At 33.4% G+C, this 16,877-nt stretch overlaps 1 protein-coding gene across 2 annotated transcripts in view; it reads left to right on the plus strand.

Annotated features, from left to right (window-relative positions):
- Positions 1-16,877, plus strand: part of LOC125662011 (mothers against decapentaplegic homolog 3-like) — a 67,833-nt gene that overhangs the window by 25,141 nt on the left and 25,815 nt on the right. For both annotated transcript variants that reach the window (XM_048894178.2, XM_048894179.2), the window contains exons 4-5: positions 9,792-9,851; positions 14,900-14,935. In XM_048894178.2, coding sequence (XP_048750135.1) covers positions 9,792-9,851; positions 14,900-14,935 — 96 coding nt within the window. The remainder of the gene's footprint in view (positions 1-9,791; positions 9,852-14,899; positions 14,936-16,877) is intronic.

Below are 16,877 nucleotides of genomic sequence, written 5' to 3' on the forward strand. Positions count from 1 at the left end.
AATTTCAATAGCAATATAAGAGTGTATGTAAATTAAATATATATGAAAGGATGTCTAAAGTATGGAAAATCATCACATTGACTTGTACCATTGTAAGATGTAGACGATAGAGCATGAATTAAGGGAGTTCCGAACTATTACTCCAGCACTATGACAACCATATACAATGAACAGTGCATGTTTCAGATTTGTTGTATCGAGTCTGTCCTCCTTTAGCAGTACAATGAACAGTGCATCTCTCAGATTTGTTGTATCGAGTCTGTCCTCCTTTAGCAGTACAATGAACAGTGCATCTCTCAGATTTGTTGTATCGAGTCTGTCCTCCTTTAGCAGTACAATGAACAGTGCATCTCTCAGATTTGTTGTATCGAGTCTGTCCTCCTTTAGCAGTACAATGAACAGTGCATCTCTCAGATTTGTTGTATCGAGTCTCTCCTCCTTTAGCAGTACAATGAACAGTGCATCTCTCAGATTTGTTGTATCGAGTCTGTCCTCCTTTAGCAGTACAATGAACAGTGCATCTCTCAGATTTGTTGTATCGAGTCTCTCCTCCTTTAGCAGTACAATGAACAGTGCATCTCTCAGATTTGTTGTATCGAGTCTCTCCTCCTTTAGCAGTACAATGAACAGTGCATCTCTCAGATTTGTTGTATCGAGTCTGTCCTCCTTTAGCAGTATAATGAACAGTGCATCTCTCAGATTTGTTGTATCGAGTCTGTCCTCCTTTAGCAGTACAATTCACTTTGTTTTATAAGTTCATCATTAAGTGTGTTGAAAAAACAGAGTCTACTTTGGGTAAAACAGTTAGCTATATAGCATCAAAATTGTTTTGCATCGTTTGGAATACGAACTCTATATTTAGTAGTCAAGGTCAATGACTTCATTACATCTCATGATACAGTGTAAAAACCAAAATAAACACAAAGATGGCCTAGACTTGAAGCAAGCTCTCAAATCAATACTGAGGATGTGGGCCATTTATATATGTAGGAAATATAGGTATCCAGTAGGCTGTATAGATTTTTTGTGTCTTTAGCTAGACTATGTTGCAGTGACATTGCTGCATAAAGCGGCATGTCAGGTTCTTCTAACTCCGATTCTGCTCACCGCGACGGCGCACATTATTTGCTATTTTTGTGTTTCTGCGTCTTTTTTATTCGCTGATGGACTGGCTTCGGAACGTGTCTCTGTGACCTCGTCGTCTTGTCGAGCCATTTTGCTCCCTACCTTTGGATATTACTATCTGGGTTTAGTTCAAATCTGTTCTTGAAATGAGGAAAAATCTATAACTTTTCTGACAGTACTCTTAGTGTGATTTCAGTCTTATATGATCATTATGCAGGATTTACGCAGGAATTCATAAGCTATGTATCCTTTATGTGTTGTGTGCTTACTAGGTCTGTGATATTTTAACAGTAGGATTGAGATTTTTTTATATTTCTCCATCAGGTCTATTTAAGAATTTACCATAAAACAGACAATAATCATAAAGTTGACTACATGCAGTTGTCAGCTATAATGAAATTACATCGATTCTGAAATCCTCAAATATTCTCTTCATCATGGGAAAATTATAGACTATATATACATCTTGTTAATTATAGACTATACATCTTGTTAATTTGGCTGTATATAGTATCTCTTTGAATATTTGTCATAAATCTCATTTAGAATTATTAGTCTTTATTGGATGGTACTAGTATATTAGATTAATTAAGGCATTTGGATTGTGCTAAAAATTTTATTTCTTACAGATGAATAATGGTAGTGTTTAAATTAATAACTATCAGTATTCCTTGAGACATGTTTGTTTAATATAGTGTGGCCTTTCACTCTACTGATCAGTACCAACCTTACAGCCAAACAAATCCAGGTGTGGACACATATAGTTCACTCCAGCACTTTAATTCAATCAGCTCTCCTTCTGCTCTCCATTCAGTCTTAGAGTGGACTTTTGGAGATGTTCATCAACATGTGAAACATAATTCCCCTGGGTTCACTAATATCCTGCTTATTAGCAAAATGTTCATTTCATTAAGAGCATTCATGAAGGATGAAGACCAGAAAATAATAAGAATTTTCCCATATATTCAGTAAATTTGGGAAAAGACATACTGTGTTTAGCTTGCCTTGTGTTCAAGAGCTTTTCTGATCAAAATTTGTTTGTCGGTGTTGTAGTTGTAAAAATATTTCTCATTTATGTCTCGTTTTCTAAAAGCACTAGGCCAATTTCAATCAAACTTAGCACAATGTATCCTTTGGTAAATGAAATTCATGTTTGTTGAAATGTAGGGTTTTACCCTTTTGAAATGGAAGAATTAAAGAATATACAGTTAATTCTCGAATTATCGCCACTCAATTCATCGCCATTTTCGTTATAACACCGCACTTAATTTTCTAAGAACATTTTTCTTATTACTTAAAATTCTCGTTAAAACGCCAAATTCGCTATCTCCATTTGCCACGGTCTTTTTCTTGTAAAAGTCTATATCAAAGTGTTAATTATCTCGATAAACCGCCATGGCTGCACGTGGTCAGTGATGCAGAAAATTTGTCAATATCAATCTCCGGCGTACACCAGGACAGAAGGTACCCAGTATTAAATAAACAAGATAATTACTTAACATGAACCGTATAGCCTTGTTGTTTTTACCTCATTGAAAAATATTTCAGATTAGTTAATATGGCTTCACCACGAAAGAGATTTCTGTTGAATTTCTAAGAAAATAAGCAAATTATTACATACCACGGAAACCATCCGAAATGTACACAACAGGAAATCTCCAACTATTCTACTGTTTTATGGGAAAAGTCCATAAAAAGGAAGACAATAATTGATATTTTAGCTGCAAAAAGTTAATGACAGCTCACCTACCAGAAAACAGCCTAGCGCTGCGCTAAATACCGACACTGGACAAGTTTTGCTTAAATAACTTCAAGCATACTGTGTATATGTGTCTTGTTTGTGTATTGTTTTGAAATGAAGCCTTATCATATTGATAAAACTATTTTAATCATGTTAAAGAAATTTGGAAAAATAATTACGAGATATTTTTACATTACGTGTTGTACATTAAAGGAAAGATAACTCTTAATTTTACAATGGAAACCCGTTATTATGTTTTTCATTTTTCCACAATAAAATAACGTAATACTGGGGGCAATGTAATAAGCGTTCCAAGTGAAATCCGTTAAAAATATCATTTGGAAATTGTACATCTTTCGTTGATACTCTGTGAAGGAGTGTGTGTGTGAATATATCTTTACTGTTTCTTTGTTTAAAAGACTATGATACTTTGTTTTATTTATATCTTATCTTTAATGTCCGTAATTCTTCATGTTCTTATCCCTTTTCTTTATTTCTGGTCTAGGATACATAAGGATGTTTTGATAAACGTTGCTTTTCTGCATTCGTTTGGACCGCCATTTTGTTCAACTTTAACATAATGCATTCATTTAAATTTCTCTCAATAACTCGTTCCAGTCCGTATTCAACATTCGTATAAAAAATAACAACAAAACATCGTTTTTATTAAGTTCTCTTATTACACTGCAATACAATAAAAAAAAATCCCACACAAAAAACAACAAAACTATAGACACAAAACACACATGATACCCAACACTTACACACTTTTCTCACCAACGATAAACGCGGAGAACAATTTAAGTGCAATCCACATAAAAAATATAATGATGCACGAAGATTTTATTTATAACACTAAATAATGGCACTAAAATCACGTGCACATCAAGGGATTTTAGAATGTTCACTGAGGTAAATGCCGTAAACGAATCGGCCGATAACACAGGACAGTTTGTTTGATGTATGTATGGACGAGATTTACGAACACCCAAGCTGCATGTCCAAACAATGGACAATTTTTTAATTGAACACCTTTAGTTACCTATGTCCAAGCAGTCACCCAAGCTGTTTTAACATTGCTATGATAAATTTTGTCCTTCATGTTTGGTACCAAAGCTGTCTGTAAATAGAGTTTTAATAGCGAAGGTATTACACGATGCTGAACACAAAGGTGGTTGAGAAATTATTTCTTTGATTATCTAAATATGAAAAAATGAAGTAAATTTCATAGAGTACAATTTCTAAATAAACATTATTTAATTGTTTATCACTGGCTTCAATACAGGGTATTCACCAGTATTGATGTTGCTAGATCTATGGAAGCGTGACCAGTCAAGTGTCTCTAATCTCCAAACAGACCAGAGGTGGTGACTGCCTGGGGCAGTCAAGGTGTGAATGGCTTATTATTTTGAGAATCACTATTGAATAATTAGGGGTTTATTAAGTTTTTGTTGGAATTTTTACAATGTAATACTGAGTCCCGGCATCTTGGGACAACATAATAGCGAGGGAGGTCTATTTTATATAGGTTTGTTAAGAAATGGTTTAGTGCTTTGAAATTCCAACATAATATGCAGACTAACGTAATAAAGGGGGAACGTAATAACAGGGTTCCACTGTACAAGAAAAGTAACTCTTTCTCCCCAAAATAGTGGAAATTCAATTCATCGCCAAATTCGTTATAACGCCATAAATTCAAAGGCACAAAAGGTGGGGGTGTATCGAGAGTTGACAGTAGCTTTATCATTATAGTTATAAGGTTGAAGTTTGTTCAAATGTCCTTCAGATCCCCGGGACTGACCAATAATGGAGCGACAGGAGGTGTGCCAAGTTTAAAATACGCAATTTCCGAGTTGTCCAATAGTTCTTTCCCTTTGTGGAACTCTTTCGCAAAGTGAGATGCAAAACATACTATTGTCCACACGCGGTGGGTACAAATGCTTATCGCTGCCTTCATATTGCCTAAAGACCAATTATCAGACATGCAACCACCAAAACTGCAGGGGCACACAATATTAGTGAGTTTATGAAACATCGATAATCTAAATCACCATTTTTCTTTGATTAAAATATCACTCGTACAGAAGTGAAAATAAATAATAATTTCATATCAAATTCAATGGCCTAATTCAATCAAATATTATTCTTGATATGGTCAGTTTAATGTATACCAATGGCTGATATAAACAAAATTTACACTTTCCTTCCTTTTATCCATATTTTCATTGCTAGTTTTTAGCATGTATATGTAAACATCTTGTACCCACCCAAATGTTCAACAGAACACTGAAAGTACCTCCATCACAGAAGAGCTGATATCTCGGAAGTTGCGCAATGGAATATACATGTGTAGGGAAAATCTTTAGAAATTTTCAGAACCATTGAGCCAATTAAAACTAAACTTACTGCAAAGTGTTCAATTCAAGTTTGTTCAACTAAAAGGCCTCACTGTCAAAAGTGTTTTCCAGATTTTTTTTTTTCTAAACGCCCTGAGATATTGCATGAACTGATTTTTTGTATGCAGATGTATATTGATGAGTTACAGATTGAGTTTGTTTTGTTCCAGTTTGTTGGTTTTGTTGCTTTTAAGCTTACCTGAGCTCACCTAGCTTTGATGGGTTTCTTACATTTGACTATACTGCAAGCCTGGGGCATTTGTATCATGCCGACACATATAGTTTTAGAATGTTTTCAATTATGAAATATAGAAACCAGTGATTCAGATTGTTATAATCTGAATATGGTCGACACAGCTATTAATTCAATTGTAACTACTCGGCTATTTCCGTAACCGCAAATGAACCTCGTATGTGGATCGACGCCATCAGAGTTGGTTACTATGTATACATAAACGTAACTGTGACATCACAGTCGTACGTTACACTATGAAACGTGAACTTTCAAAAGCATCTAAGATATTGTACACATCTAAGGTATTGTACCACTATCAATTTCCACTTACATGTTATGTATTACAGTGAATAAGACGTTAATGATACCAAAACTGAATCTGTGGTGAAAATATAAATAACATATTATTCAGGAATTCAGTTCATCCACGGGCGCGCTTCCGGCGAAGAAATGCATCGATTTGATGCAATTCTTGCGCCGATCCACGTCCGACTCTTCTTACTGGTTACGGAAAAGGACGAGCGCATGATCCGATTGCCATTAATTGTCAAGTGGCCAATTAATATTCAAAATGGCTGACTAAAATTAACCAGAACCTGGTCAAAGTGGCATAAGAAAATTTTGTTTTTCAGTCAGTATGGCCTATCGGTTTTAGCTCACCTGAGCTGAAAGCTCGGGGAGCTTTTCTAATCGCCTGTTGTCTGTCTGTCTGTAAACTTTTTACATTTTCGATTTCTTCTCCTGAACCACTGGGTCAATTTCAACCAAACTTGGCCAAAAGCATCCTTGGGTAAAGGGCTTTTAAGTTTGTTCAAATGAAGGGCCATGACCCTTTCAAAGGGGAGATAATCACAAAAATGCAAAAATAGGGTGGGGTCATTTAAAAATCTTCTCAAGAACCACTGGGCCAGAAAAGCTGATATTTACATGAAAGCTTCCTGACATAGTGCAGATTCAAGTTTGTTAAAATCGTTACGGACGGGATTCAAACCTAGACCTTCCGCATGCGGGGCGAACGCTCTACCTCTAGACCACTGCGGCGGTTAGGGTATCCATATATAACCGTGAATATATGATAGTGAATTTCTCAGCTCTATATTGAAATATTTCTTCACTTAGGCCAGTCATGTTTATTTAAGAGCTCATTGCAATCTTTATGCCTCATAAAATATTTCAAATGCAGTGTTTGATCATCTTAAATTTACATCAAGTGACTGTATCCCGTTTCCATTCTCAATGACAATGTAGCGTGTGACAGCGTGACGAGAATTCCATAGTCATCGAAAGCAAGTTTTAAGACTTGCCTAGATTGTCAAGCTGCATGCTGCTAGGAGATTTGGTTCCGCAGGTCGTGTGTTTAACCCCGATCAGCGTATCTATATAATAGTGAATTTTTCTGTGCTTTATTATATATATATTGTATAAATGTTAGTAAAAAGGATAAGAGTTTTCCCTTTGGAACTTAGGTGAGGTTCACAGTGCATCAATTTCATGTTAAATTAAATGAAACAAGTGGGAAATTTTAAACGAAAGGTTCCAAAATTGTGAATTGGGTTGAGTTCATGGGTAATCATTAATTTTCATTTTGCTGCAACAAATTTCTTCAACCATGGATTCTTTAACTAAGAAAAGGATGCAAAAATGAATTGCTAAATATTTTGGTACAGTTTGGAACAGATTTCCATTGATCTTGAAATTAATTTTAGCAACAGTCAATGTTAGTAGTAAATGGACCATAGCTTTATAAAATCAGAGGACTTCCTAATAAAGGCATTCATATAGCTGTATAAAATCAGAGGACTTCCTAATAAAGGCATACATATAGCTGCATAAAATCAGAGGACTTCCTAATAAAGGCATACATATAGCTTTATAAAATCAGAGGACTTGCTAATAAAGGCATGCATGTATGCATTAATTAGAAATAAACAGTGTATCATAATCATGAGAACTGATGCTCATATATGGCATTTTAACCATGCATGTTCTTTTGTCTAAATTTTTTTTCACTGATATTAAAGTTTCAAAAAGTCCAAGGCATGATTTTTATTGGAGAAAATCAGTGAGAAATGAACATGCAGTTTTGATTTGAGAAGCTGATGCACATTCAATCTCATGAGTTGAAAGAAATATTACTGATTGCACTATCAGCCTGCAGTATTCTCTCATTGACATGCATGCAAGGTTTTTGTGTATGATACTAGGGTGTACAGACTTCTTGCTGTACACACATATTCATTTGCTTGTGTCCATATTACCCCTTAACACCAGACCAGAATGATGTTTTCTAAGAGTTCTGGAGTAAACATGTCGTTTATATATGGGATGAATTTGCCCACCAAAGCACTAGGGAGTCATCCACTGAGTGTACACATTTGTAGTGCAAGTAGTGGTAAGTCGGGCAGTCAAGTTCTATATGGTAAGTTAATGGTTAATTATATAAGTCATATTTGCTGTAGTTGTTAAAAATTTTCAAAGTTAGGTTCGGTGTCAGTTCTAAACCAAAACCTTGTCAAAACCCAAGTTGTTTAATCTGTCTTCTGTGATTTTGAACAATTTTTTTTGGTGCTAATTTACAATTAATTTATAAAACATTATTAATGATAGAAGTGGGGGATCAGGAATCACTTTGTCCATCTGTTTATCAAATGACTTGCATAACAATAGCGCAGCCATTTGCTTATGAAAGGACACTTAATTATTGGTGTGGCCCATAACATCAGACAGTAGGTCTAGATTTGGCTTTAACTGCTTTTCCTTTTTATACGCCTGCATAAAAATCTGTCCGTCTAGCTGTCCCTTTAACTTTGTCTTCACAACTCCTCCTAAACCCTTTGGGGGATTTTGATGAAACTTGGTGCAAAGAAAGATTACAATGTGGAGCTGTGCATATTGCAAGGGAAATGCTGTCCAATGTTTTTTAAAGGAGTTGTGGCCCTTGGACTTAAATTTTTCTATTCAAAATACTTTGTCTTCGCAACTTCTTCTAAACCCTTTGGGGATTTTAATGAATTTTGGCACAAAGAAAGATCACAATGTGTAAATGTGCATATTGCAAGGGGAATGCTGTCCCACTATTTTTGAAGGATCGAGTTACAGCCCACTATTTTTGCATTTTCAGCACCACTATTTTTGAAGGAGTGAGGGCCCTTGGACTTAAATTTAATTTATGCAAGTACCTTGTCTTCACAACTCCTCTTAAACCCTACACTGAACTGTTCCGTTTATTAAACAAAGTCGTCCCGTGGGGATCCGGGTTAGAATAGGTCCTCAGTACCCCTTGCTTGTCGTAGAACTTCGACTAAATGGGGCGGTCCTTCGGATGAGACCGCAAAAACCGAGGTCCCGTGTCACAGTAGGTGTGGCACGATAAAGATCCCTCCCTGCTCAAAGGCCATAAGCGCCGAGCATAGGCCGAAATTTTGCAGCCCTTCACCGGCAGTGGTGACGTCTCCATATGAGTGAAATATTCTCGAGAAGGACGTTAAACAATATTTAATCAATCAATTAAAGTATTGACTAATTTTACCGAACTTTTGTTGGTGAAAAATCCAAAATGAGGTGTTCGTACCAGTAATCCATTTATCGTCTCTCGCCTTGGGATTTAGTTACACTCTTGTGCATTTGAGTGGACGAGTGAGTGTGCCTAACGGAAGTGATTTACATTTGGATTAGATAGAATGTTCTATCGTTAAAATGATAATGTCCTACGGACCCGATTTAACGATAGAATGCGTCCGATATACCTGCAATGTAGCAATTTTCTGCTACATTACGGGTATATGGGAGGTATTCTAACTGTGGTGAGGGCCTGTCCCGAGACACAGTTAGATTATTCTAACTACATTTGGATCAGCCTCTTATAAATACACTCTCTGCTTTGTGATGCCTTTATCACAATTTTTCATTCTGGGTGTATTCTTTCAATGTTAATAATTCTAACACAAATACCAGACATGAACATTATTGTATCAAATACAGATGTCTGACCCTCCTTGATAGCCATGAGTGCATGGGGCCCGTACTTCAAGTTCACACTTGACACTGGGGTTGCTTATGTTAAGACATGAGGAAAATGTGCTGTCAATGTCAGATAGACATTTGAATTAGTATGGTTGTCCATTTGCATATAGTCAAGTTAATAGTTGTATTAATATTTTAAAACTTTATGGGATATATTGCTATATAAAGCAAGTTACCAATTATATCCAATATCTTTTGATGAAATTCTTTTCTTAACATTTCTTATAAATCATTTACATGTACACGTACTATATTTATGTTTCTTTTACAGAGACTCCGCCCCCCGGCTACATCAGTGAGGATGGAGACACCACTGACAACCAGGGCATGGGTAAGGAACACACACCATCTACGACATATAGTTATCTCCTTATTGTTCAACTCAGAAAAAGAATATGTTGAAGAGTTCAGTTCAGTTGTTGCATGACAATCCAAACTTTACTGGTACTAAAGAAGCTCCTGTTTACTTCTGAATTGTAATTTCAAAATTTGTCAACATACCAGGTGATCCAATTTTTAGGTCACCTGAATCATTTATCTGTTTTTAACTCACATGAATGTAAAGCTTTTTATTTCTAATCAAAACTTTATGAATCACTGGACTAATTATTACAACATATGCCAAAAGTCAATCTTATCTAGGTAAAAGGGATTCAAGTTTGTTCAGAAGAAGAGTTATTCCTTCTTTTAAGGAAAGATGAGTAAGAAAGAGTGCAAATTGGATAGGGTGCTTTAAATTTTTTTTTTATTAGCTCACCTGAGCCGAAGGCTCAAGTGAGCTTTTCTGATCAAAATCTGTCCGTTGTCTGTCGTAGTCATCGGTGTCGTTGTAAACTTTTCACATTTTCATCTTCTTCTCAAGAACCAATGGGCCAATTATAACCAAACTTGGCCAAAAGCATCCTTGGGTAAAGGGCTTTCAAGTTAGTTCAAATAAAGGCCCATGCCCCCTTCAAAGGGGGAGATAATCACAAAAATGCAAAAATAGGGTGGGGTCATTAAAAAATCCTCTGCTCAATAACCACTGGGCCAGAGGAGCTGAAATTTTCATGAAAGCTTCCTGGCATAGTGCAGATTCAAGTTTGTTCAAATCATGGCTGCTGAGGGTAGGTTGGGGCCACAAAAGTTTTACATGGAAATTGGGAATAAATAGAAAAAATCTGTAAAAATCATCTTCTTAAGAACCAATGGGCCAGAGGAGCTGAGATTTACATGAAAGCTTCCCGACAGTGCAGATTCAAGTTGGTTCAAATCATGGCCCCCGGGGGTAGGTTGGGGCCACAATAGGGGATCAAAGTTTTACATGAGAATAAACAGAGAAAATCACAGAGAAAATCTTTAAATATCGATCATCTTCTCAAGAACCAATGAGCCAGAAGAGCTGAGATTTACATGAAAGCTTCCTGACATAGTGCAGATTCAAGTTTCTTCAAATCATGAGCCCTGGGGGTAGGTTGGGGCCAGACCTGGGGTCAATTACTTTAAAATGTAATGCATTAAATTACAATTACATTGGAATTTTCACCATTACAATTACAATTACCGTTACTTTCATTCATATAAGTAATTAATTAAATTACAATTACTTTGCTAAAGTAATGAATTACATTTCACATTACAATGGGGAAAACAATACAAAGAAAATTTATGAACACAATTTATTTGAAGTTAACTTTTAAATCAGAGTGATTGTCAATCACACTATGACTATGTATCAAGATAAGTTCTAAACAAAGACTTTGCTGTTTATTTAAATACATGTAGTAATATCGCATATTTTATTTCCAAAGAGGTCTAAATTAGGGGATTAGTAACCCCCTAATTTAGACCTCTTTGGAAATATGTGATGTTGATATGTAATTCAAATGTAATTGAAAAGTAATGGTCATTACTGGCATTTTTATGAAAGTAATGCATTACATTACAATTACTTGTAATTCAAAAATGGGTGCATTACACATTACACCCCATTACTTTAAAAAAAATGTAATGATTACAATGCATTACCATTACACATTACCATTACCCCAGGTCTGGTTGGGGCCACAATGGGGGATCAAAGTTTTACATGGGAAATTGGGAATAAATAGAAAAAATCTGTAAAAATTATCCTCAAGAACTAATGGCCAGAGGAGCTGAGATTTACATGAAAGCTTCCTGACATAGTGCAGATTTGTAAAAGTTTGTAAAAATCATGGCCTCCAGGGGTAAGTGTGGGCCACAATAGGGACTAAGTCTTCAGATATGGGCCATGGTAACTCAGGTGAGCGATGTGGCCCTTGGGCCTCTTGTTAAGAACCACTGTACCAATATCTTGCTAGTTACACAACTAGTTGACTGATTGAGAGTATATTCAAAGACAAACACTTGTATAAGGGTATTACTGTCTTATGACAGGATCTAGATATTCGTGAATGAAATACTGGTATTTTAGTCTCCATATCATGATACATATCATATGAGAATAATCACAATATACCTGAATATACCAATAAATCGTTTTATACCAGTATATACCAATAAATCATGATTTACCAGTATATACCAATAAATCATGATATACCAGTATATACCAATAAATCATGATATACCTAACTAGTATATATACCAATAAATCATGATATACCTAACTAGTATATATACCAATAAATCATGATATACCTAGCTAGTATATATACCAATAAATGATGATATACCTAACTAGTATATATACCAATAAATCATGATATACCAGTATATACCAATAAATCATGATATACCTAACTAGTATATATACCAATAAATCATGATATACCTAGCTAGTATATATACCAATAAATCATGATATACCAGTATATACCAATAAATCATGATATACCTAGCTAGTATATATACCAATAAATCATGATATACCAGTATATACCAATAAATCATGATATACCAGTATATACCAATAAATCATGATATACCTAACTAGTATATATACCAATAAATCATGATATACCAGTATATACCAATAAATCATGATATACCTAGCTAGTATATATACCAATAAATCATGATATACCTAACTAGTATATATACCAATAAATCATGATATACCTAGCTAGTATATATACCAATAAATGATGATATACCTAACTAGTATATATACCAATAAATCATGATATACCAGTACATACCAATAAATCATGATATACCTAACTAGTATATATACCAATAAATCATGATATACCTAGCTAGTATATATACCAATAAATCATGATATACCTAACTAATATATATACCAATAAATCATGATATACCTAACTAGTATATATACCAATAAATCATGATATACCAGTATATACCAATAAATCATGATATACCAGTATATACCAATAAATCATGATGTATCAGTATATACCAATAAATCATGATATACCTAGCTAGTATATATACCAATAAATCATGATATACCTAACTAGTATATATGCCAATAAATCATGATATCCCAGTATATACAATAAATCATGATATACCTAACTAGTATATATACCAATAAATCATGATATACCAGTATATACCAATAAATCATGATATACCTAACTAGTATATATGCCAATAAATCATGATATACCAGTATATACCAATAAATCATGATATACCTAACTAGTATATATACCAATAAATCATGATTTACCAGTATATACCAATAAATCATGATATACCTAACTAGTATATATACCAATAAATCATGATATACCAGTATATACAATAAATCATGATATACCTAACTAGTATATATACAATAAATCATGATATACCTAGCTAGTATATATACCAATAAATCATGATATACCTAACTAGTATATATACCAATAAATCATGATATACCAGTATATACCAATAAATCATGATATACCTAACTAGTATATATACCAATAAATCATGATATACCTAGCTAGTATATATACCAATAAATCATGATATACCAGTACATACCAATAAATCATGATATACCTAACTAGTATATATACCAATAAATCATGATATACCAGTATATACCAATAAATCATGATATACCTAACTAGTATATATACAATAAATCATGATATACCTAACTAGTATATATACCAATAAATCATGATATACCTAACTAGTATATATACCAATAAATCATGATATACCTAACTAGTATATATACCAATAAATCATGATATACCTAGCTAGTATATATACCAATAAATCATGATATACCTAACTAGTATATATACCAATAAATCATGATATACCTAACTAGTATATATACCAATAAATCATGATATACCAGTATATACCAATAAATCATGATATACCTAACTAGTATATATACCAATAAATCATGATATACCAGTATATACAATAAATCATGATATACCTAGCTAGTATATATACCAATAAATCATGATATACCTAACTAGTATATATACCAATAAATCATGATATACCTAACTAGTATATATACCAATAAATCATGATATACCTAACTAGTATATATACCAATAAATCATGATGTATCAGTATATACCAATAAATCATGATATACCTACCTAGTATATATACCAATAAATCATGATATACCTAGCTAGTATATATACCAATAAATCATGATGTATCAGTATATACCAATAAATCATGATATACCTAGCTAGTATATATACCAATAAATCATGATATCCCAGTATATACAATAAATCATGATATCCCAGTATATACTATAATTCATGATATACCTAACTAGTATATATACCAATAAATCATGATATACCAGTATATACCAATAAATCATGATATACCTAGCTAGTATATATACCAATAAATCATGATATCCCAGTATATACAATAAATCATGATATCCCAGTATATACTATAATTCATGATATACCTAACTAGTATATATACCAATAAATCATGATATACCTAACTAGTATATATACCAATAAATCATGATATACCAGTATATACCAATAAATCATGATATACCTAACTAGTATATATACCAATAAATCATGATATACCAGTATATACCAATAAATCATGATATACCTAGCTAGTATATATACCAATAAATCATGATATCCCAGTATATACAATAAATCATGATATCCCAGTATATACTATAATTCATGATATACCTAACTAGTATATATACCAATAAATCATGATATACCAGTATTTACCAATAAATCATGATGTATCAGTATATACCAAGAAATCAGGATATACCTAGCTAGTATATATACCAATAAATCAGGATATATTACTACCTAGACCAATAAATCGTGCATCACTACTTTCAAGACTGATTGACTATTGCTTTAGGTGTAGATCAATGATTGTTTAGATATGATACCTGAATGGCACACTATATCTTTTCAGATAGTGTTGATGTTAATTCGCCCAGTCCACCAATGGGTAAGTATGGGTACTGGCTTGTTTAACATTTTTCTTGAAGGTCATTCACAGCAGCTTGCAGTGAAAATGAACTGTTATAAATTTAGTGCTGACTATATTACATCTGTTATGAATGTTTGTTGTTTTTCATACCTTTTTAAGAATTTTTCACTCATGTAGATACATATATCAATAGCTTAAAGTGAAGTCCCACAAAGTTTATCTCTGCACAGTAATTATGACTGTAGTATTGAAGGTTCTTTATTGTGCCACCACCTACCAGGATGTATTTGATCTCTTTTAAGCTTATCTCTCAAAGATTTGTGACTTCCACTTCTAATGTTGGGTGCTTGGCAGTTGTCAAAATTATTAATAGAAATTTTGTACATGGGTCAGTTTTAAGTTGATTTAAATATGCAGTCTGCCTTCAGAAGTTTATTCAAAATTCCTTACAGATTTTTAGGTCATCTGAGTAACTCACTGACCTAGATATTGCTATCGATTCCTATTTTTTCGGTGTGTGATAACAATTGTCTTCTTGATAACTTTTTTTTAATGTCCTGTCTGTAATTCTGTCATTCTGTCTGATTAACTGGGGTAAGGGGAACTTAAACTGTAATTTTCATAACTTTTACACTTCAGAACCCATAAGGGCAAGACAAAAATTGTTCAAATTCGTGGGAAGAAGGGAGTAATATTAGGCAGCAATTTTTTAATTATGTTTTACAGGATTTTTTGTTGTTGAAAAATTGGGTCGGGGGTTGAAATAAAAACAAAAGTTATAAATTCAAGCAGTCGGTCCAAAAAATAGAACAAATAAATGGATGAAAATTTTTTATTTTTCTCTCCTCCGATTTCTAGTCAGCATGCGGATCATTCAGCACTGTGGCAGTGCCCTACAGCTGTTAATAAATGACTTGTTTATATGTCATCATTTAATTGATATATAGATCATTTTTATTGTGGAATAATTTCATCAAAATTTCTTCTGTCATAGATTTTGTTAGTTAGGGCCCCACATGAAATGCGGGAAGCCCTATAGTAATCACATTGTCCATCTGTCCGTCAACACTTTATTTGTGACACGATAACTCAAACAGTTTTTATCGTACAGTTTTCAAATTTTGTACAGAAATAATTTACAATAAGAGGAAGAAGCCTATAGATTTTGGGGTCATGTGACTTTGTCTGTCTGTCTGTATGTCACCATCTTTGTCATTATGAACACTTTCTTTGTGACACAATAACTCAAAGTTTTCATTGTACAGTTTTCAAATTTTGTACAGAAATACTTTACAATAAGAGGAAGACACCTATAGATTTTGGGGTCATGTGACTTTGTCTGTTTGTATGTCATCATCTTTCTTAATATGACTATATATTTACCACTGTCTAAGGGAGATAATGCAATTTGAATTATGTTAATAATGTATTGAAAATTTACAAAATATAACTCTATAAAATTATGTATGTGTATATTTTTGGTTTTTTTTTTTTTTTTGTAATTTGATATTAAAAAAAATGATTGATGTTACATGTATATTGAACTAACAAGTCATTCCCAGTCAACAACTCTCTCGATCGGGATCGGAATACGAAATAAAATTTCTTATCCGGTTGCAAAGTGAAACTGCTTCATTGAATTATGTACCAATTACACGTTACACCTTAGAGAACTGTTCCTTTTAATAAATAAAGTCACAAAATAGATACAAAATGAGTGTACCTTATTCATACTGTTACTGAATTTTCGTCGGTGAAAATCTTGAAATGGCGTGTTTCACTGCGCTTGACGGTAAGGTCCACATTTTCTACATGAGAATTTTGATATTTGCTTATGAATTTTTTTTAGCGCATACATGGTCTCAGCTAGGAATAATAGAAACTGTCTCACCTATGTATGTAAAGACATATTCTATTGATTTCTATTTTTAAAAATGTAGAACACTTCTATGAAATGTGT

The sequence above is a fragment of the Ostrea edulis genome, chromosome 8 (genome assembly GCF_947568905.1).
Source record: "Ostrea edulis chromosome 8, xbOstEdul1.1, whole genome shotgun sequence".
Classification (NCBI taxonomy): Eukaryota; Metazoa; Mollusca; class Bivalvia; order Ostreida; family Ostreidae; genus Ostrea; species Ostrea edulis.